The sequence below is a fragment of the Megalops cyprinoides genome, chromosome 3 (genome assembly GCF_013368585.1).
Source record: "Megalops cyprinoides isolate fMegCyp1 chromosome 3, fMegCyp1.pri, whole genome shotgun sequence".
Taxonomy (NCBI): Eukaryota; Metazoa; Chordata; class Actinopteri; order Elopiformes; family Megalopidae; genus Megalops; species Megalops cyprinoides.
In genome coordinates, this window is record NC_050585.1 from 18,041,964 (window position 1) to 18,066,924 (window position 24,961).

The 24,961-nt window shown below is 41.8% G+C and overlaps 1 protein-coding gene across 7 annotated transcripts in view; it reads right to left on the minus strand.

Annotated features, from left to right (window-relative positions):
• LOC118774279 (teneurin-4-like) overlaps positions 1–24,961 on the minus strand; it is a 185,787-nt gene that overhangs the window by 105,943 nt on the left and 54,883 nt on the right. For all 7 annotated transcript variants that reach the window (XM_036523508.1, XM_036523510.1, XM_036523511.1 and 4 more), the window contains exons 2-3: positions 22,389–22,675; positions 19,858–20,127 (exon numbers count right to left, since the gene is read on the minus strand). In XM_036523508.1, coding sequence (XP_036379401.1) covers positions 19,858–20,127; positions 22,389–22,611 — 493 coding nt within the window. In that variant the 5' untranslated portion in view covers positions 22,612–22,675. The remainder of the gene's footprint in view (positions 1–19,857; positions 20,128–22,388; positions 22,676–24,961) is intronic.

The following is a 24,961-nucleotide window of genomic DNA, read 5'->3' on the forward strand; positions in this document are numbered from 1 at the left end:
AACACACACCGGCCAGTAAAGGTCATGAAGGAACCAAGACATTCCATTTCCGCTTAGCTGAGGATTTGATTGTCACAGCAACCTGGACACTTCCTGTCATTCCTGCGAAATAAGAATGTGTCACGCGATGGAGAGTGTGCCTGTGGCCTCATGGCATGCTAGCTCCCTGCTTCTGCGCTCTCTCTCCTTGAGACCTGTGTGATATTTGTTACCACATGCGTTCTCCTTTCCACATAAGCCTCACGTGGGATAGCAACGCAGACGATAATTAGCCTCGGGTCGGCCACCGGGTCCCTGCTGAGATTTCAGCACTTACTGAACGACCTCCGCGGCTGGCCTTTATAATCTACTTTCTATCGCAAAATCTTTTGATATTGTTCGGGGGAGACTTCCACCTTCACCTTCGTACAGATATTATTAATTCCCCCGAAAACGACTTCCTTTGTCGCACGTGCGTGCTGGAAAGTCCTCTAAAACTGGCCAAAGTCATGAAGCAGGTTAAAGAGTTGATGCTTCCTCTACTACACAGAGCGCAGTCATCTTGGTTTCACTGTGTGCCTCTGTGCATTATTTTCTTAGCTGACACTGTCATCCAGAGAGACTCATATAGCCTACACACTACCCATTTATATAGCTGGATATTTATTGAAGCAGTTTAGGTTCACTACCTTGATAAAGGGTAGAACAGCAGTACCCCAGCTGGGAATATCAAACTGGCAGCTTAAACAAACTCCAAGCACTGACCACCATCCCGTGCTGATGTTAGATGTTCATTTAGCACTGGTCTGGGCATGCTGTATCCATTCCAGCCCCTGTGCATCAGCAGGCATGAAGGGAGGCAGCAGAGGAGCAGGTCGGGTGCAGAGAGACGCTTTGCCAGCTGCCAGGGCAGATTTCTAAGGCCCTCACTCACCACATTACGGCAGCAAAAGGACCTTTAGTTAGGAGACCTCTGACCATGCGCTCCTGTTCAGGTTCTTGACAGCTGCTCTCCGGGGGCCTGCCCTTCAAAGCCTGGCGATGAGTGCCTAGCACTGAAAGCCCAGTTCAGTTCGCCACCCCCCAAGTGAAAAAGGCTTTATCTACTTATAAGCAACCTAATTAAATGACTGGCTGAACCAACGGCAGGCTGTGATTACCAGGTAGGGAGGTCCGCGGTCTCCATAGTGACCCGTCGTATCCCGCCTCGTCCCGGGGGACCTGGCCGAACATGCCGAGCCAATCGAGGGACAAGCCACACAAACAGCGAGGCCAGATCCCTGACTGCTCGTATTACAGGTCTGGCTTTTCAAGGCTTCTTCAAATAAACACCGTCTGCTTTCGGCTCAACGCCGGTTCCCTTTTTTCGAGGCCACGGGCACAGGGGTGGCCTTCTCGTACAGAACGGCAGGACTCCTGATGGCCACTTATGCAATAAGTGTAGCATGATAATATGATATGCATCAATAAAGCTTTCAACTAGTAATGCACACAACCTGCATTTCAAAGCATTTTCAGGGGACTCAGTAAGTTGTAACTTTGATCCTCTGCTTTCCATGAGCGCCGGCTCGGGAATTTCAGTTGCTCCAGAGAGCGCCAATATCGAACTATTGCATAGGTGCAGATAACTTGCTGGAATGAGGGAAAATGCTCATTATTAGAAAAGGAGCAACAATGTAGCCAGGATGTAATAAACAGAACTCTCCTAGGGAAACAGGCATAGCGGAGGCTTGCAGGCCTATTTCAAGAACAACTTTCTGCTGCTTGCTGATGAGCTTCATGACATCTGAGTTGACGAATCAAAAAAATTATTCAGTGTCAGGTGACTCAGCCCCAGATGGGACACATACCACATCTCCCCCATATCCCCTGGGGGGCCTTTGATGGGGCTTGTCACAAGCTGACAGTGGGGGCTGCCCCTGTACCCTTGGTTCTGTATCACTTTCTCAGGTTTTCCATGAGGCTTTTCTCCTCTGAAAATGTGACACACATCCACACTAGGCCCAGAAAAGGAAAACTCTCTCCCACTGAACCTTTCTTCCGAAAATTCTGCTGTTGTGGGCTGGTGACGTATTTACACATTCCTGCTAACACAAACCAACAGCGTGGCTGAGATGAGCATGACAGTGGCACAGTGGAAACAGGCCTGCTAATGCACTTCTTGGATTGGGATGTTGCTCAGGACCTTGCCAACCCCCCCAATGCCCCTCCCCATCAGATCACGAAAACACCATTATCTCATTGGCGCGCATTTTCAAAGGCATGAAAAAAGCTTGTGAAAGGTTTGCATGGACAAATAAAGCTTTGCACCAGCCATCCACTACACTTCGGGTGTGTCTGGAATATCCAATTCAACACTCTCCCCAAGTTTCACAATTATTGACTTTCGCATTGAATAGTCTGAAGGGAAGCAGCCATCTTTATGACACCGCGCAGCTCAAGCACTGATAAATTATGCATGTAAAAAGATCAACTGAAACAGCAGATGATCCTGCAGCTCCTGTACAACACTTTCTGTCCCTCACCATTTAACATTCACCAGCTTGAGGTAACTGGGTAGAGACAGCCTTTCAGCACCTCTGAGGGTGTGTTCACACACGCACCTAAGGATTAAAAAGGAACGGTGTCTGCTCTTATGCCTTAAGAAATACGTGGCACGCTGGAACCACTAAGGAACTTTCACAGCGGAGGGAAACGGTAAAAAGCTTCAACCATTCAATGGGAAACATTTACCATTCAAACCCTCAGGCTCCACATCCTGGACTGGAAGTACCCACCCTCTCCTTCTCCTCCTGTGTGTAGTAGAGACACCAAAGGCACAGGGCATTATAAAACTGCAGGAGATGGTATCCTTTATTTCTTTTCAGTGCGGCAGTGCTCATTTATACCCTGACAGACACATTTAGCTTAGCTGTGCTCAGTGACAGTAAAGCAATTCAAAATGTAAATGTGAAACAACAGAGTAATCCTGTATCAATAAAGTATTCCGACCAGAGGCAATGCATTTCAATGCTGACATGGGCCTTCTTCCTGCAAGAGTATAAGAACGCTGTCACATATCACACTGCATCTAAATTCTACTGTGATACACACACAAAAAAATCACACGTTACTGTTACCTTCACAAACCATGGACAAGCAGTGTTATACATACATCAAGGTTTTTCTTTCCTTTCTATAAGAGCAATAATAATATGCATCTACAATAAATTTATTCAATGAGATATTTACTTTAAGTTAATCAAAATGACAATATCCTGAAATCATAATCATATTTATTACATTGTCAATGTTCTTACCTTTGCACTTAACTTAAAAATATATACAGTATATATATAACTGTCCCTCCTTTTTGCAATAGTCTCCTGAACTTGTTGGTCTGAAAAGGAAATTTCTAGAAATCTCCCCTTACTAAATGAACAAACATGTAGTTAAGGGTTTACATTTTGCAGAAAATGGTGACATCACATCACTCAATTAAACGGATAGTGCTGGCTCTCCTTGTCCCTTGGCGCAACTGAAATGCTGCTCTTTCCCTCAGCATCACACAAGCTCTATCCGTCAACGCACCCTGCAGCTGTGCAGAAATGGCATGTCATGTATCTCCCCATCGGACAAATGCAACGAACATAATCCATCCCTTAACTCCAGATCGCATTGTGATAAATGTATCGGCACTCCCCGCATCGGTGCGGCCATTATAATGGCCGCCTCTTCTCAGCGAGCCAATCACAGGCCTATCTGAAGTGTGCATCAGCCCTGGCCCTGCTAGCAAGGCGTACAGGGCGCTGTCTGATCCTTCGAGCAAAGCAACAAAAAAATTAAATAGAAAACAGACTGACAAGGCTGAGCTGTTACAGCTCCCAAGCCCCCCCCCGCGGTGCGTGGGTACATGCTACAGCATGACGCGCAGAATTCAGCTTTTCAGGCTTCAAAAGTGCTTTGCGTCTCCTTAAGTCGGCTCGCTCAACTGCGGCGGCGGCGTTATCTGTGAAGGCGCAACAGGCCCCACTGAGGTCCTTGCAGCTCTTGGCTTGGCCTTATCATCAGAGGCAGAACGGAGGGGGAGGCTTTGGTGGCGAAAGCGGCCGCGTTTCCCGCGCACCGGCACATAAGCGAACAAACGAGTGCACACGCACGGCCTGCGTGTCACACTTTGTTCGGTGCAGGGCTTACACCAGTAAGCGCATTAATTACAGCCGCACCTCTGCAGAGGACATCCAGGAGGGCACGCTATCAGCGCAAACGACCTTCGCGGCTGTGTGCGGCGCTTCCTCGTCGCCGTGTTTGTGAGGGGCACTCAGGCCTCCTTCGGTGCGGTTAATGAAGCCGCTCGCCAGGCTTTCATCTCGAAACCGGAGTCTGATCCAGACACTTTCAGTGGGAACCACATCCAAGTAATTGTGAAATTTTTCATGCGCTCTCGAGTTTCATCGAAGCTGGGCGAGCAAGTGGCCTTCCTGCCCCTCTCAATGAATGCCCACATAGGAATCCAGAGGAATCCACACTGAAGCTACAAACAAGATCACATTAAGTCACACAGCTGGAAAAAAAACTCCTTCCTTTATTTTTAGGAGGTTAAAAAAAGGTTTAAAATAAATGGAAAAAGTACCAAAATCAAGGATTTCATCTTATAAATAACCTCCCCCTATTACCCAGACTGTGTACTGTTACTACCTAAACATGAGTAGTTACAATAAGATGGTAGTGCGATGGAATTGGAATTAGCCTTGGAACCAGAAGACTGGCTGTCGAGTGGAGCAGTGATGCTTGAGTCAAATCCCAGGAGGAGAACTGCTGTTGTCCCCTTTAGCAGGGTACTTACATGAATTACCTGAGTAAATATCCAGCTGTATGACATATGTAAAATATACAGTAACAACTGTAGGCAGCCCTTGATATGGTTATCTCCTATGAAGTTACATAATTCAATGAGCGAAGCCATGTTTGACACAATTTTTGCCATTGACTCCATTTTGTACTTTGGATTCCATTTTCTCTTATAATAATAATACTCAAACAAATTCCTAGCGCATGAGAAAATCACCGTCCAAGAAGTTGCAACTCTGACCTTACAGCATTGCATAGTTAGACTAAAATCACCCAGTGTTGTGAACCTTTGTGCTCTTCATGATGTGATGATAATGTCCTAACACACAGCTAAAGGCCCTCCTGCACCCTCCTGCACCCTCCTGTCTTTCTCTCACACACCATACTCCATGCCATGGCACATCCTGGCAGGAAACCACATACCTCTGAGAGGAATTTCCAAATGCACCTGCGATGGAAAATGAATAAATCACCTCTGACAAAGGCCGTAAAAATCCACACAGGATCGATACCTCAATATTTTACAGACAATATAATTTATGTCAAAGTGCAGACTAATTCTAAATACCCATAAATGTTTTTTTATAGACAAGGCAGACCATTACTAAGAAAATGGAAATGATATCCGTATCTAATAAAAAAGAGCTTAACGACCACGGAGGCAGAGGTCCATTTAAAATATCCCTAATATTTCAGCCCGCACTCTGTCCACATACAGATCCATTTCCAGTAGCTTTAATGGACTTAGAAAAGCCAATCTGAATGGCAGCATCACAGTGGTACTCTCATAGATAACAACTCATCAGAATTCCAGGACATAAAGGCTCTTTGATCCCACATGGTCTGATCCCATTAAAGCCAGTGCAAACAGGGCTGTCCATACGGCCACAGTCACCACCTGCTTATTTTATTTTCCTAAAACCAATTCTGAGCTCAGGAAGTCAGCAAGGGACAGGTGGACCTGATTGTCTTGGCATGTCTTGTACTGTAAAGAGTGGATAAAAGTCCCTGAGGGTCAGCAGAGGCTGTCAGATCCAGTGCACAGAGGCCTGCAGCCATTTTGTTTCATGGAACTGCTTAAAAACAATTTTAGCGCAAATAAAACAGATGCTTAGCTTCTGCATTTTTTTTTTCTTGGTTCAATTTAAAGTTTGCTATTACCTCTGGTGCATTAAAGCTCAGCCTCTTAAACTTTCCTGAGAGGGAAGAGATGAGAGCCAGGGCTGCATCTGCTCCTCCTTCTGCCTGGACCCGGTCGGCCTAAGTGCAGCGTGGCCCGCTTAGAGTGTGCCTCTCTCATGCAGTACCACATGGAGGAGAGACAGCGTGAAGAGGCTTAAAACACATCTCTGATGCCGGCAACAAAAAGCCGTGCTTCATCAGGATGGAGGGCTTCTTTCCTGCACTTCCACAGCTGCTTTTCCTCCATTTCCACTCATCAGCCAGCAGAGGATGAAAACGAGGGCGCCCTTAGCGAGCGGGAACACGCCGGCTATCACCATAGCGGCCTCCTGCCCACCAACGACTGATCCGCTGCATGCCGACACTGGAGCTGGCCGCTGTCATCTTCACCTTTGCACTTCCTCGCTTCTGGCCTGACTTTTGAGGGGAATGCCGCCGCTCACGATTCCTAACTTCGGCTTGAGAGATCCACCGCCCTTGTTCGTCTTCTTGCCTTGTTTGTCAGGGAGCAAGACTGAAGTCTGGCAGATGGGATGGCTCCTAATACCACACAAATATATACGCTACACATTTCTCTCAGTATTACTGTATTTACTCAAAACGTCTTTGCACCTTGAGAATCACATTAATATATAATAGTAATAGTGTCCAGACAAAGTATTTGTTATCTGACATATTGATTGACCTGGTTATGTTAGCTTCGTATTTACATTGTTTTATTTTTTTAAATACTGACTGAAAATTACAGCGTACATTTTAAACACAGAGTCCCATTCCCCCGCCATTTTCAAATTACACGCAGAAGGTGGTGAGTTAATACAGCCGCATAAAAAATAATGACCCCCTCAATCCTCCACAGGAATTCTAGTGGAGAGAAAACAAAGTTTTGGTCCTAGTGTCTGACTGCAAAGCAGGCCCTGAAAATGCAAGCAGCTCATTAGGCTTCCTGGGGCTTGCCTGGGGCTTGGCTGAATAGGAATGGCACAGTAGCTACCCACAATCCCTCTGTGCATTCTAAAAGCACACCCTAAAGATATAAGTGCATCCCTGATCAAAGACAACAATGCTGCTTTTATTTGCCTCACAAAAAAGTTTCTAAAACACTTTTTAAAAACACAACACTTTGTAAAATACTTCCAAAACATTATATTTTCCAGAGCAACTTCTTGTAGCCCTCCTTTCTGAAGAATAAATCCCACAATGTATGGTTGTAAAACCAGGCTCCCTGGATGTATTCTTCTGAACAAAGGAGTTGTTTTGGAAAATGTAACTGCCTGAAAGTTGTCCTTTATAATCAATAAATGATGTTTCATCTTTTTGGAACAGTTCAAGCTCTAATCAAACAGTTTTGGCCACCCTGTCTGCCATAATGTCCACATATTCCCAGAACAAAAAAGTTATGAGGAGTGTCTTTAAAATTCAAAGAAAGCTAATCATAATAATCACAATAATAGCAGCCCTTTTTTATGCATGTTGAATTTTTGTAATTATGGAAAGAAATTGGTGGCTGAAATCAACAACTCTTGTTCAAGGCTGTGAAAGGGCCACGCGGGGAACGGATGCAGATGTGAGATGTAACAGTGGAGAGGGCCTCCCTGCAGTCTTGGTTACCACACAATGCGCAGTGTAATTGTTGGCAAGAGCACTCACCAGAAATGTCACGCTGCTACTGCAATATTCCTTGGGCTCACAAACTCAAATGATTCTTAACAATTTGCAGGCAAAAAATAACACATTCAGACATTGAGTTCAAATGTGCGCACTTGGGGACAGACTTTGTATTGTGTTCTGGGGACAGACTTCTGTAGTTAAGTCTCTTAACTACAAATCACATTAATTTTACTATTATGGTCACTTATTGCTGCAAAGATTTGCTCCAGGTGAACAGCTGGGTAGTGTGTACAGCTAGTGTGTACAAGCCATCTAAATCACATGGGATGCATGACCTGTAGTTCTGAAACTGTAGTTTGCAGCTGGTAGGAGAGACAGCAGCACATAGGCTTCTTTTGTCTTTCCTGGCATTGTATCTGTCACCTTGTTCATCTCATCATCAAGTGTTAACAAGCTTTTATTTGGTGCCACTTTCACACTCGCTACCTTCCAGTGCAAATATAGCCTAAAATGGGTGTGATTGTCAGTCCCTGACTTTTCCTTAATACATATACTTTTTTAATCAGGCAACTGCTGTATTAATCTGGTAGCACTTCAAACTCAGAAAAAATGAAAGAAAAAAAACAAGGGAGAATACAGTTTTACTACAGTGCATTATGTAGCCACTGGTGACAGTGGTTAGTGCCAATGATAGCTACCCAGCCAGCACACACAACAATCTCTGACATTTTAGAGCATGAATATGAGCATCATAAATCAGTGATTTTACCAAACAATATAATTTAATCAGTTATTACATTTAAGAATTAAGGGCACGCTTGATGTGACACTGGTAACAGGGAACAATATAGATTTATGTGTCAGTAATGTATAGACATTAAACTGGAGGATATTGCTGTATCTTCAGGAGCATTTCACAACATTGTTCTTTAGACACTGAAACACAGCAGGCTGTGAACACATCGAGCATACTGTAGCTGGAAGCTCAAACGCCAGTATAATGAATAATGACCATTATGCTGATTACCCAGGGTCAGAAAAGGACAAAAAGGTATGTATCTGCACCTCACATCTCCAATCATTGCCTTAAACAATCATGATATTTACATTTCCAGGGGTGAGAGGTCAACGTCCTCCAGCAATAGCAATAATAATATATGAGGTTGTTGCATTTTAGATAACATTTTGCATCTGTTTCATGAGTTGGCCTTTGGCCTCTAAAACTAAGATTTTCATCTCACTTGGATAGATAGCCAAACCTTGAAAGAGGTGCAGAAGTAAAAAGGGAGGAAGATTAGAAACTGCAAGACATCAGATGACAGTAGGAGCAAATCTGTTCTTCTCAGATGAGCTTCTAAAATGGCAGATTGCTTTTGGCTGCTCTTTGTACCGTTATTTGAATGAACATATATCTTAAAACCTTGTGGAATGACAGCCAACGAAAGAAACTAATCTGTGCTACTTATTTACACAATTATATTTAAAAACACACATACAACCAGCCAATGTTTAAAACACAGGACTAAAAAATGAACAGTAACCCTTGCATTTGGCCAATGGTCAGGGGAGCATACAATGACATATCTGGCCCCTCACTGGTGAAATAATTTACCCACCACAATCAAAATGGCACTAAAAATGCCTTTTACTCATGAATTTCCATCTGAAATTGCATGGTATGCCCTAACCTTAGCTCTCAGACATTTTTTATCAGGCTGTTTTATACAAATTGTGTTTCCATATGTCATTTCCCAAGCAAATTTGTTGATCAGAAAACAAGCAGTCTCAAAAAATGTATCATACCAGAGGGAATCTATGTACAACAATACACAGGCATTGCAGATATAGGTGTCATAGTAAAGTAACTGTCCAATAACAGCATTTCCCGATAATCTCATCACAGACAGCAAACACATTAGGCCAACACTAATAAAAAGCCTTACTACCAATACAATATAACACAGACATAGGCAAACTGGCCATATACTTATACTGTTTATCTAGGATACCTGAACACCTGTGCGTGCCAGTGTGTGCAGCAATACCGCCTTACAGTCTGTTATTTTAAGGTAGATAAGTGTGAACAAACCATTGATGCGTACAATATACTCAAGAGACTCAAGATAAGTTGCTGATGTGTAGTGTGAACATAAACAGCTCCTTAAAATAAATCTCTACTATGCTTAAAAATGCTGTGCCTGAATAGCATACAGTAGAAATACAGTAATCTGACAGGGCTGTGTTTTTGCATTGGTGAAATAAAGAGTATAAATATATATGCCATACAGGAAGTAAAAAATAAAATTGGAACATCACAAAATCTCAGTGTTGATTTAATTTAAATATGTGTACAGCTTGCAAGGCAAGGTCATTTACAGGTTTCTCTTTCCACTTCATACTTCATATTTTAAGACGCCTAACTCAGAGAACAGAATCTTCGTCATGCGGATTCACATAGATTTTTGTAGTTATGATTATGATACCTGTGAGTATGATGTTTATTACTTTCATTATTATTTTATTCATATAATTGTTCAAAAACCTGTTGTATTAAAGAATGGTGATTCAAGAGCCTGAGTTCAAGGTTTCTCTCCATGAAGCTGTTCTTCAGATTCAACCTCTACAGAGCCTTATTCATCAGAGGTCCTCTTTCACTCCTGCCCCAGTTAGGAAGACCTCAATCTTCAGGATTCTCTGAACACCCCATTATCATGGCCCCTGATAAAAGAACTTATCAGTGTCAGTGAGAAACACACTAAAATGAACTTCATGGGAAAAAATGAAGCCACATAATACATTAAGGAGAGGCCGGTAAGTGCAGAAAGAGAGAGAGAGACTTACAGCATAATTACACTGAATTTAAATGCAAAGACAGGATTAGAAAAAGGAAAAAATTGCACATTCAGTTTATTCCAGTATATTCAATTACAGCCAGTAAGGAGAGTGTAACCATTATCTACAACTGAAACCATGCAGGGGCTTTAGACTGAACCAATGGAATAACACAGAATGCACAGGGGGACATAAGGGTAATACATAATGGCACAAACAAGTCCCCTTTGCTCTTATATATAATTCATCACGGGCTGTGCATACAACACAGCTATTTCTGGTCTCTTTCAGGCTTCAGTGAGCCCATTTCATATTGGTGTACCTAGATCCATACTGTTTTCATTTATTTGTTTCCTTTTTTGTAAGATATTTTTGGCAGTTTCAAGCCAATTGTGTCTCTTCAAACAATCTTATTTCACACAAGGCAACGTTTAAAAATGTTGTTTGGCTGGTTTAATGTCAAAGATGCACATGCAGAGTTTCAGATTGCTGGGCGCATTTTTCAAACTTTTTGGCACAGATGAACAAACTTTACATGTTGCAGTAATATTCAGCACATTTTGCTTGCTTCAGTAACATTTCCAGTTTCAGTATCAATTTCTTGGTGCGAGGAAAAATGCAGGAGGTTGTGCCAGAATGTGCGTTTTGCCCAAAATGCACAGCAGTCCGAGTCTCCATTAGAAGAATGTATCACCGACAGTGTTGTTACCTACTGCACAGACAGCCTTGCATCTTGGAAAGGCTCTGCAGCAAGTCAGCATGACACAGGTAATCATTTTCAAACAGAGAGGTTGTGCAGGAAAGAAAAAACATAAACCAGATTTATATTCCTCCTGCTTATCCCAGAATTCCCTCTCTCCATATGCCATACACAAATGACACACCTTTGAGTTTCTGTTACACACATGTTAAAGGACATATCAAGATGCAGTCAAGAACTGAAGCATGGAAAGATATGACTGGAAATATGACTGCACCACTGGTGCCTGTGCTCACTGCCTCTATCAGTCATACAAAGGAAAATCCTACTGTATGTCAGAAGTTTTACAGATTCATGGAAACTACATCTCAAACAACATTATTGTTAGTATCAGTCCAGCTCACTCTCTAATACAAGCAAACAGCAAAAACTAAATTAAAAACACAAAAATAAATAATAAGAAAAACTAAGATTTTTGTTGCCTTTGGTATCCATGACAGAAATAATACAAGGTTTTAGTATATTTAAATGTGAAAGAAGTAATCAATTTAAATTCATATTAGTTATACGGTTTATTACAGTGGTACACAGAACATTATAATACAATAACATCAAATACTACATTATAATATAATTATATTATATAATTCAATGAATTAAAAATTACATTCTTGTACTTAATTTGTGATGAGATATAAAATATATTAAGCAGAATCCATACAGTGAATCTAGTGAGTAAAACACAGATAGCAGTGAACTATAGCTGCTAGCTTTGGGACTTATGTGGTGTTGTGTGTTGGAAAATGAAATTCTGAGATCCTTTCATGAATGTTTTTTTTTTTTTTCCATTTCCAATCTCTTGAAATTCCCTCTGGTTTACACATATCAGCTAGTTATATTCAGAAAGAGGGGGCTTTTAACTTTTAACTTGGAGTATTGCTTCAGGGAAGAAAATTCAGAGATAATACTTCTCCACACTGAACAAACTATCCATTTTTTAATTCTAACAAATAAAAAAGAGAATCTGAAAAGCTGTCAAAGACATCAGAATGCAACTGGCTTTGGATTTGAATATTTGAAATTATAATTATAAATATGCAAATAGATAATTACTGCCTTAATCAGTCAAGATCATGGGTATAATAACCACGCATCTCTAACAAAAATTTTTGGAATTAAAATACATAATTAAAAATGGCCGAGCTCATGTTACAAGCATCATTTTCAATATCAAGTAGAGAGTAGCAGCTAGAGGAGTAAATGATAATACACTTTGATTTGACTGGTGATACTTTGCTGCTTTTTTAGCAGCCAGCACTGATTGACACTAAATGCTGATAAACAAAAAAGCAGGCTGTGAACCCAAAGAGGCCTGGGAAACTAGATTCATCCAAACCATTAATTTGATTGAGCTGAGGAGGAGGGCTAAATATCTCGGCTGACGGCGAACCCCTGCTGCCTTCCAGGGCCTACAAGACTTCCACTCCAAAGGGCGGTGCTGGAGCGGCTGTCTGCGCACAAATGAACTTTGATGCTAATCCACGAGCAGAGGATTTTGGCCTGCCAAACAGGCAAGGGCGTAATTACAGGGCCGAAGTCGAGATTTCTCAAATGACTTCTTTTCAGCGCGATTTTACCTCTCCCCGTTTAATTTCATCCTGAATGGAAAAAGACAGTGCCGTCGCCCCTTAACGCACTCAAGCGCAAACAGCTGAGAGATGAGTTGTAATTGGGCGCGAGCTGAAATTACGCTCTTCAAGGGTGTCTGTCTGAATGCCTGAAATAAATGGCTGTTTGGGGTGATATCTCTACAACTCCACGCACCCTGAACACTGAGTATGAAGCACTCAAGGATTTCCAGCACTTGACAGCATGAAGAGCTGAATGAAACCACAGCAAGCGTACAGTATTAGCTACACCAGTTAACATGCACTACATCAGCTGTGAAACAGGTCCACCTATTCAGTGAGATTTATTCACTGAAAGCTGCACTGCCTTTTTTCATGATGTGAAAAACATTTTAAATAAACACATTAGAGAAAAGTTTTTACCCCGTTTGTCTAATTTCTTCAGTTGTTTACAAAAGCTAAAGCATGCAATTTGTTCACAGCACTGGCTATTCTTTTTCTGTGTTTTAAAACTGACATGTCCACTTTAAACCATAACCTTAATTTAGTTTTCTGTATTTAGTTTTAGTTCTGAAGGAGAGTGTGGGTCACTGCTCCTCTACAGTCTGTCACATTTAAGGACAGTCTTATTTCAGATCGTCAGAAATTGGTAACTCTTTTAAAATAATTGCCAGCTTACCTGCTTGCTTAAAACAACTGTTGATACAAGTATTAAGTTAGCCACACAATTTCTTAAAAGTTTTTTTCAAGTATAATTAGCATCTGGATCATTAGCTGATTTAACTTATCAGCCATAACGTAACTAGACTGGGACTTGTTGCATTCATATTCCCATTCTCACTGATTACGGTTCCACACAACCATTTTGAAACGCTACCTCTGTAAAGCTGTGGGCAATAGGAGCGCTCAGATTCCTCCCTGTTTTTACAGCATGGTGGTAGATCCCAATGAATTTTATGATGAATTGTACAACTGCAACATGTAAACATGAACATACATGAATGCCAAAGAATATGTCTTCATCATTCCAAAAGTGGGGGCTTTGAACCTTGTGGGAACATTGATTTCCCTGGCAGGCAGCCAGCAAGGGGGAGCAGTAGTGGAGACACTGTCAATCTCCTTGAGAATCTAATTCTGTTTTGTCTGAATATTAAATCAAGGAAAACCAATAAATCTGTTGCGACTGGGATTCAAGACATCATAATGAAATTGATATTTTCATTTTCTCATACTACATATTCAGATGCCTTAACCTGCATACTGTGTGTGAATATAACAATAAGAAAGCATCTTCTAAGCTCTTGACCCAAAGTAGTTGCTCGCTGCTGCATGTCATGCCTTTATTGAAACACTTCCCAGGTTACATGGAGCATTCAAAGAAATGAGTCGCAATTGCGTGAGATGTTAAAGAAAATGAGTGGTGGCCATTAAAATCAGTACACAGATTTTTCGACCAAAACGAGAGTCACACAAACGGGACGGTGACATAAACCATGAGTTCTGCATTTACGTGACAGTGACAGAGAAGCAGACTCCGCGCTGGTTTTAGGTCCTGTTCTTGTGCTGTTCCTTCCATCTCTGGCTGGGGCACCTGCCCCGGTGATGCTGGCGGATACCACCCCTGGCTCTGTTACTGAGGAACGATCTGATCTAATTGGAGCTCTGATTTAAATACCCCACTCCAGCGGGGTTCCTAAGATGGTGGCACGGCTCAGGGGAGGGAGTTCAAAGGACAAGGAGACATAAATGCATTATGAATGTAGAGCACGCATCAAAGGAATTTTCCTATTTCAGACACTTCAGGTGGGGGAGGTTATTGAGGGCTATATCCATGAGTTTTGCTGAATATCTAAGATGGATGTGCTCTGTTTCAAATGTGCTGAAAATAGGAGATCAATAAAAATGAAAACTTGAAGCGCAATACCCCCTTTGAATAACCTGGAGCAGCATATGTCATGGTTTTCTTCATAATGTATTTTTGATGTCTACTTTGCAAAGCCATTGAAACCAAGCTTTAACACAGGGGACCATATATACATTTTTAAGTACAATAAATTGTTGAAGAGATTTATTAATTATATGCTTGTAGGAAAGAACCCCTGGCCAATATGCGTCACTGATGACACATGAGCACAGGTGTAGACTTGAAGACTGCTGATACAGCTCCTGTACATGGTTATTGATTTTTTAGGACTGTACATTCATAAAATGATGTAAAGACGAGGACACACTCTTTGCATGGCTACTAAGAAAAGGTTTGTTTAATTGATGAAGATTATTCATTTAAAAGTTTAATTGATGATGACTATTCATTTCTGTCATTTAAAGGATATAAGTATAGTGTCAATATTCATAAGAACAGTGGTGGAGAAACATGATTCAATATCAGACCACAATAGTAAAGTGAGACTCGATATGCATCAAAGGACATACAAGGCACTATACTGCTTTTAACCACCATTTTTAGGGAGAAATGCATCCCAAATATTACACTCATTAAATGAACAATGACGAATATGAAAGCATGCACAGACACAATTATATTCTTTAGTAATGATAATATGGAATAAGAATGCACACACATACACACATGCACACAAGCAAACATGCCCACAGTTGCCCACAAATGCAACATTTTATGCAGTTGTGGGGTGTACCTTACAACATTCTCAGTTACAGCTGTGTCTGTTCTCTCTCCCCACCCTCACTGAACAGTAAACCTCAGATCCTGTCACCTTTAATCTATCACAGTTTACAGCTCCCTCTGTTTCTAAACCTTGAAGATCCCCTGTTATAGGTTACATAAATGTGTTTTCACTGTCCTCACTGAGAATTAAAAGGCTTGCAAAATGGCTTCTTCTAACCACAACCAAGGACAATGTGCTGATGTTTCTGATTGTAAAAAAAAAAATCTTGAAAAGAAGACACTTCTCTTTTCCTAAGTCTGTTTCATATTTTATGGCAAATTCATGAATTTGTAGAGGTGAACAGTGATGCAAGTGTAGATACAACTTATTCAAAATGATTCATTCTGATATTCTGGCAAATCTGCTGCGCAGTACAGTGCATCGTGTCACTAATAAAAACCAGCAGGTTAATATCAAAACATAATCACACCATGAATCTTGATTGCATCTGTACAAGAAAAATGGTAATGGCAAGTACATGTTTAAAGATCCAGGGAAATGTGAATAAACAAATAAATAAAGCGAAAGCCAATTTTACGTTTTCCGTAGGTAGGTAAGGTTCAGAGCAAAGATGTGACACCTAATACCAATTAGGCTTAATTCAAAACAGACTTAATTCAAAATCCACTTCTACTGTATTATAAAAATAAAGAAATCAGTATTGTATTTAACACTTTGTGGAAAAGGAGTCTCAATATACTGTCACCTTACACCAGTAAATTAAGTTATCAATAGGACAGTGCATGGAATACAATAAGCGGCTCATCATTTGTTTTTTTTTTCTGTGATGTCAGTAAAACTAATTAACCCAGTCGAGCCCACTGAGTCCTGAAATGAGCCACATTGACGTTCCAGTTAACTGGCAGTTATCACACCAACAGAGGGTAAACTCAAGTTTCAGCGTCTTCAGCATGCTCTGCACCCTACTCTGTTCAACTACGGAACACACTTTACAATGTCCTGATTAAAACAACCACATATAAGTACAACTAATTATCAGTGAACGATTTTAACTGGCATTTAATGCAGATCTAGTTTTTACAGAGCACAGAACAAGATCATGTCTACACCTACACAAAGCCCCTACACATACTTTGCATGCTGCTGTTACTCTAGGCATTGATGGACATTTAGGAAAAGCCTTCCTGATGAGCATGGTAACCTGCTTCGTATATTAGCAAATTGTAAAATGTAAAATGCAGGCCATGCTAGAAGCTAACATAACCTTGCTTCCAGATCCACCACAAATGGGTGCAGTGGCTTATTAGTAATGGTACTAAGCAATAAAATATAATAATAACTGGTAACTTTCAAAGGAGCAAAATCCCAACATCTGTGGCCATTAATGAAATGAGCATTTGTAAACAGAGCCATTTCAATTCCACACATGATTTCGCTCGTGATATCCGCTGCCTCTTGGCCAAGGTCAAAGAGACGCTTAGTTTTAATGAGCTCGGCAGAATTTTACAATCAATTCCCAATGAGGTTCCCCACATAATGAATATTGGTGAGAGGCTGTGCCTTGGCTGTCCTGAAGCTGAGGTAGACAAATGGCAAAAGCGGGAGGGGACGCTGGAGAGAGGCCATGGAGCAAGTGGATGAAACGTCCATGACGGTTGGGCGTCCTCGCCCTACAGCGTACAGGGCAGATGCCAAGGAGGACAGGCACACAAGCTCTGCTGAAAGGGAACCTAAATAACAGATCGCCCCCATCCCCCCACCCCCGGAGTGGGCCTGCCCCATTGACAATGCCCTCGGCAATGTCTCTGTGCAGCCCTGCCAGTGTAATGTGGGCGTGGCTCCGCAGCAGGCCTGCGCTGTAACAGCCCCTGATGTGCACCCGATGAGACCTGTGCTATCACACCACAGAACAAGCCCACAGCCCAACACTGAGAATGGCAGGTGTCCGAACGGCTGACGATCCTGTCCACTGCCAATTAACGAGCCATTCATTCAGCCTGGATCGCTGCACCCTGGTGGAGACTCTGGCGCACTTTGACTAGGTGTCATCCTTAAATGAAAGCTAATTACAGATGGGGGAAAACTGAAAGAAAAACAGATTCTAAAATTATCCAAATAAAAATGAAGGCCACATCACACTTGTGACACTCACCTGCGCAGGACAGTTGAGTGCCGGAAGCTTGACTATGTGTTTGGCACAATCTACTGCTAGCTTTCTGCACATGCTCATTTAAACACTAAACAACATTTTTACTAATTCAGTAAACTTGACAAGATAACAAAATGTTTGAGCCAATAAATATTTGTCTTGACTAACACAATTGTTCACTGAGCATATAATAAAAAATCTGTGATCCTGTGAATTTCTGTAAGTGCTCGCCCGCCTTTTCTTTATAAATCCAATATGACAATGTTGGAAATGCTTTGGGATCCACACTGTAAACCATAACATCAAGGTGGCATTCAGCTGCAGTGGAAGCACAGTGGTAACCACATTAGGTATGATGGCATTAAAATTGCTGGAACATTGTAATTGAGCGAGTCAGTTTTCATTATTTGAGTGTTTTACACCCCCTAGTTATGGAAACCATATAAGCAGAGGAGGCCTATGGCTAGAATACATTAAAATAGTGTGAGATTAAAGAGATTAAACCACTAGCAAGGAAAGCAATTCAGTGCCTTTTAATTAACTTATGCATGTCTTTTATATTTCCTTTAATTCATTACAACATATGAACAAATTAAAATATACAAAATGTATGTCTCTATACTAAAGCCAATTAAATACTATAGGTGGTAAAAACTCTCTTCCTGCATGAATGAACAAAAGCTGTTGGGAAAAAAAAATTATTTGCTTTGTATAGGCAACTGTTAACATGAAGTCCGAATATTAAACATAACCTTTCTTTTTATGCACACCCGTCCTTGGTGATTGAACTTAATTACGTATGACCACATTCAAATTATGCAGCCTGCTGGGAGTTATTCAGAAGATTGGGCAAAGCACCGATGGCATTTTACTTTAATACGACTGTACCGAATTTAAGAGCAGCCACTGGAGGATGCGTTGTAAAAGAGAACGTACCAGGTGGGAGACGGTGTGGTGCGCAAGCTCTTAGGCCAATTTCAGGAGAGCGGCGCTTCGCTGCTGCACTGGTGCTCCGGAGGCTTTGTGAGCGTTCGCACGATCAGGAGAGAGATTGCACAGGCGAGGTTTGTCAACAGCTATAATGAGATGTGCAGCGCTGTAGCACGCTGCCTGGCCCTTGTGATATTTACATTGGTTGGCATTGCTCAAGGACATAGAATTGTTTCTCGAACAGCTGTCTCTGTGTTTAGCAGCAGAGCAAAGAGTAGTTTACGCTCATAAATGCGACTGCGCGCTGGAATTCCGTCTGCCGTATAACTGCCATACCCTCAAGTGTCTTTCTCTACCTGGGCTGCTCTGGCAAAATGTCCTCCTGTAGAAAAGGGGGCCTTCAGCTGGCTTTGGGCCAAATGCATCAGTCAAAATAATTTTTGCCACCGCTGAGAAGGGCCTGCTCAAGCGGAAGCGTACATTGCTCCGAAATACTACTTTGCTTCAGCTTACAAAACAGATTTCTAGGCGCTCTGGGTTCTGAACAGAAATGCATCATGCTTTTGCAAAGTAAGACAGTGATGATGTTTTGCTATGTCACTGAATCGGCATGTCTCCTCTGAATTCCCTGTCATTGCTACTAATTTAATATAAAAAAGACTCATGTTTAGTCATTTTCATATTTCAGACACATTTTCAAAGTACAGTTTCTGAAATGACACACACTGTTAATACAGTCACCAGCCTAATCATATCCACATTTGACATACTTTATAGTGTCATTTTTTATGGAGCACTATGACCTTCCACGCTCGCAGAGTCACTGGGCCTTTGGGGGCAATTAAGAAACATCAGGCCGCACGATGAATGAAGCAGCAAAGATGTTTTCTATTTAAAGGGACCCTGATGTCAGCGATGGGCTGACTCATGACACACACACAGGCACGAGCTCTCTCTCTCTCTCTGCTTCACTCATTCACTGACGCACTTGACTCAACTCAATTCACTCATGCACCAAACTCAAAAATATAAAACCAGGCAGCCAATGTTATAATCAGTTATCCTTGATCTCAAAAACCAAACATCTAACCTTCTTTAACTTGGCCTGCACAGAGTTAAAAAAGCAGACATTACACCAATTTAAGAGAACAAAATGAACTGATTTTACCTTCATGCAAAGCATCAACACCATGATTAAGTTGGAAGCAAAATTCAATGACCAATTCAAGCGCGTCATTTCTTGATGATTCATATACAGCACGAAGACACTGACAATCCCCTAACATTCCAGGAAAAAAAAAAGATTAAAAAAACTGGACCCTCTAAGCCTTGAGTCTGAAGCCCTCCCTCTCAATCGCCGCGCCTTACCGTTCTCTGTGTTCTCGTGTTCCGTGTCTGTGAGCGTCAGGTTGGAATTGGCCCGGCTGGAGAGGCAGGAGCTGCGGCCAGATTTGGTGCTCCGGCCCCAGAGCCGCACAGCGTGCTCTGGCGACACGATGCCGTCCGTCTCTGCGTCCGCATCTGAGCCGGCGCTGACGGAGAACCCACGGTGAGGCAGTCCCATGTCTGTGCGGTACGCCGTCCCATGGGAGGGCATGGCGTCACCGAAACCCAGGTCCCGGAGTGAGAAATCTGCCCCTAAGTGCACACACGCACACACACACACACACACACACACACACACACACACACACACACTTATTAACGCCTTTACAGCACAGTTTCACTGCCCTGTTTAATCACTGCTTATCGACTCCAGTTTGACCACTGACTCACTTCATGGTATATGCAACTATGGCATTTAAGTCGTTGATGAGAGCAGTATACAGCATGTAGCCTAGACACTATAATTATTGTAACTGTTTAATCCAACATGGCTGCTCGTATTGTTCACTGCATATGTGAGATAAGCATATACAACCCTTTCTACACATTCTGCTCTTTGATGTTCTACACCATGTACATTTTTGTGGCAGGTTGGAGACCATTCAAGTCAGATCGAATCTCATCACATGACTAATTGCTTGAATCTCTATTAAGCGGTCTCTTGGGAGCCCCTTCCCAAGCTCTCAGCTGTGTGGCTGGTTACTCTACACTATATCCTGTGCCAAGCAGATTTAAGAGTCCTAACAAAACACAAATGTGCTAAAACATTACATGTTAAACTTGGGGAAAAGGAAATTTCATTTTCTAAAAGCTATTGTGGAGTAGATATGCATACAAAATTCAGGTCTCTGTCTGTCACGAGAATTGACTTTCTTCCACTCTGCACTTACAATATTCACTGTGTCAATATTCTTTGGTGTATCAACAAGGAGGGGGCTGAAATCTAAATTCATGAACATGATGACCTCGTGCAGAGTTGTCAGTGATCTGTTCTCCGAGTTCCAGCCTGAAAATCGCAAGGACGGAGATAAAGCAAAAAGGATGTCTGATAAGGTTGCGTCTTTCCATACAGCCCACTGCCAAAGCCCGTTCTCCAGAACCCACTATGTTGCATGGAATAATACGGTGGATACTGGAGGAGTCTGTGTTACAAACTGTATTAATAGCTCTGTGTTGTTATGGAATTTCTATGCAGATGTGTGGTGTGCACTGTTGGTCACACATCCTACCTTACATGAGAACTACATTCTAGAACTTGTCATGTAATGTTCTGCAAGTTGCCCTCTATAAATGCATCTGCCAAAAAAAGAAATGGATACGTAAATAAATACTTATAGTTTGTCCCACTTGTTTTATATTTTAATTTTCTGAAACTTTCTTTTTTAAAAAAAATTATTGAGAGCTGATTTCCTCAAGTGACTTTCAGAATCAGAGGCAATCTGCAAAATCCCCCCCGCAGACTCCCTCTCCCCTCATGTGAATGCTGTTGGTGTCAAGCTGTGCTTTGCTCAGGTTTGCCATCAACGACGCAGCGGCATGAGCAACACCCCCTCGCCCCACTGAACCAGGATGCGGGGAGCATCATCAACACTCAAACGTGACAGTCCCAATTAACCCTGAACTGAATCTGTACCTGACAGACGTCACCACATCGATTTTCATACCACGCAACTGGCCTGGCCTTTGAAACAGAGGTAACCTGAGCCGGTCAATATGGGGAGCCAATAAAAGAACAAACTCTTCTCCATCAGAACTGTTTGAGCAGAACGAGCCTGCCTTTGTGTTTATTTATTGCCAATTAATTTTCAGATTAACCTGTTTCTTGCTGACTCAGGGCGTTTGGAGGGACATCCTTCGAGCGCCGCTTCAGATGGAAACTTCCCATTTTTCCCCACCCCGCCGCTCTGCACTAACTCCAACCACTAAATAATGGCAACTGCTGAAACTGCTGGCACTGCTGCTGACTGTATAAGCCTTTAAAGACTGAGCTAATCTATGGTCGCTGCGACCCGACTACCCTCTGCCCCCTTTTTATTTCCCTCAATCTCTGCCAAAACCGCCAGCTTAACGAGATCAAGGAGGCACGCTTGTTCTGCGATTGGAGTCATGCAGAATGGCTTTGAAGAGCTACTGTCTGAGAAGCGGATGCTGGGCAGAGGTAGAGCTCCCTGCAGTCAAAGCCAGCGCTGTGTTTGACTTAGCAAAATGCCCTGACACTCATTAACATATGGACGATGCCCTGGATAAAACAGAGTTGGAGGCAGAGAGCTGATAGACCAACCAAATTACCTTTAATTAGGTCTTTGTCATGGATGCTGGACAATTTAATACACATTGTGTAATACAACTACTAAGAAAACAACACTGCCACTAATTACAAAATAAAATAATTTTTCCTTCAAAATGAAGTTGTCTTAACCTATGTGAAGCAGGCTCTGCTCATGAGGTTCACACATCTACCCTGCGAGATGCTGGCCCTGAATGGTGGTAAGCGTGGGATCGGGACTCCTCACCTTGCCTACAGAACTCATCAGCCTCCTGGTGCACCATGTCCTTGACACGGTTCCCATAGGCCAGCCTGGAGTCCTGATCGAAGGCCTTGAGCGTCTCACTGGAGCTGTAGGACTTGGGCTGCAGCTTGCCGTCCTCGCTGTCGGCCGAGGAGCTGGTGTAGCGCCGCTCCGCATCTCGCCTGGCTGTCAGGGAGCGGTAAGGTTTGCGTTCCTTCACGTCCATGGCTGCCTCTTCTCTCGCTTCAACATCAAAGGCTGGCGACAGTCGCAGTTCAGTCCTGGGAATGCTGCCAAGCCAGAAAACAGGAAAAAAAAAAAAAAAAAAAACATGCTCCAGGTTAATTGTGTGTTCGGAGACAGAGAAAACCACCCTTCATTTTACAAGATAAATTCTATTTACAAATATTGCAGCTGCTCCCCTTCTGGTGCGCTGCACTTTCCACATTATAGGTCTCTTTGTCTCTCATTCAATTTCCAACTAATGTATACTCCTGATATCTTTCAATGAATAATGCAGTCAACATAACCATTTTGAAGTGGGAACATTAAAGTGAGAGAGCGCACTGTGCGACAAATAATTAGAACTGTAAAGATTTCTTAGTTCACACTTTCTGATATAACCCTAAAGGAATATGGCACATGCATTTCAATGAGAATGATTATCAAATGAATAAATTAACATAATTAGTTAACAGTAATAAAAACCTACAGGTTTCTTGCTCATCATCAAAACTATCGTCAGCACCCAGAGAATACAACCACTACCTGGAAAGTTTGGTTTTACATATAATTATACAACTTTTATGCTGGGATCTACTTCTGAATATTACATTTCAGTAAAATGATTAATACAGTCAGTTGTGGTACACAATTAATCTCAGCCTAAATGGATATTTCCTTGTCTGGACCCAGAACTGTATTTATGCATGCCTTTACTTTGGCTTTGCATAAACGGAGCTACAATACTATCTCTTAAAGTCCTAAAAGTCACCCAAGATAACTGTCTATTAGCACCTCACCCTGTCCATTCTGTAAAGTTTACAGAGGCCAATAGATGGAAGTCTTACACTTCTTTTTTCCCTATCATACAAAACTGTTAAGTTGGTGGCCACTGAAATAAATCCAAATTGTGAAAGAATTTTTTAAAAATAAAAAAAAAATCTATTTACCAAAATTGAGGACAAAGCAAATCCTGGCTTGAATGAAAATGTTTCATTCAACATTATTAAGTGTTTCTTCAGAAGTGGTTGAGGCAAAGTGCCTTCTCCAAGGGTACAACAGCAGTGAATCCCTAAAGAGCAGACGGACAAGTAGCTTCCCCAGACTACTCTGACAGGTGTTTAAACAGACCAACGGACACGCATGACCAGAGGATCTATGCAACACAAAATGACTCTTTAGTCATAGGTTCCATTGCAGGTATGACACTGGCTCCACAATACAAGTACAATACACGTACACAGTGATGAGAAGTCAACCCCAGGGGAAGAGAAGAAAAGAAGACCAAATTCAAACCCTCAATTCTGAGCCAAACCCCTATACAAACGTGGGTACTAAATGTTATACATGCTACAAAACCACCTAAAAGGGAATAACCGAGCTATTATTTCACAATATATTATTACACAATGTAATGCATTTTCAGATGTCTGATACAGTGTTAAAAAATCAATCTGCTATGGTGGAGGGCTTCTTTAGATAAAGCTGAGGATTAGAGGGCTTGAACAGAGACAGAGACTAGCAATAGCAAATCAATGTGGTTTTCAATGAAAGACATCAACTTAAGCCTTGATCTTTTTTGGAAAGAAAGATGAGTAATATCTTAATTTACTTTCCAGACATAATCTATGCATTGTTATCTGTGTGTGTTTGTGTGTGTGTGTGTGTGTGTGTGTGTGTGTGTGTGTGTGTGTGTGTGAGAGAGAGAGAGAGAGGAGAGAGGATCTATATATCTCACACACAGAATAATTAAAATACAGAATACTTGTTTTGAATGGCTAGTTCCAAATGCATTTGGAAATAAATCTACTTGTCCCTGTGAATAACTAGCCAGCCAACTTATTATCCAACTCTGCATAATTTTACAAAGAGGGGAGAAATCATAATTCACACTGGATGCACAAGTTTTGTACTCAACTCAAAGAAATTTTGAAATGTGAGCATGTTTCTCATCTGATACAGCTGTAGATCCATTTATGATCTCTACAACATGACATGTCATACTTTATTATGGGACATTGCCTGTCTGGACCAAGTACAACCCATTGCTCATTTTTTATATCATAATTAATGAATACTACAAGTCTTAAGCTAAAAGCGGTTTCTTATTTGGGGAGATAAAAAGAGTTGTGCTGGCTTGTGTGACATAGACGTTGATACTTTAACCCTTCAAAAAGCTTTACACATGTAGGTATTTGCCTCACAATAAACATGTACCATATTCTTATGAAAACAAAAATGTAGTCATTAAGATTAGCATTGTTGAAACATCCATACATTGCCGTGTCAATTGCCTGCTGTTCATTTTCAGTGTAAGTTTCATCTATGTAATTAGCATTTTGCATTTGTTGATT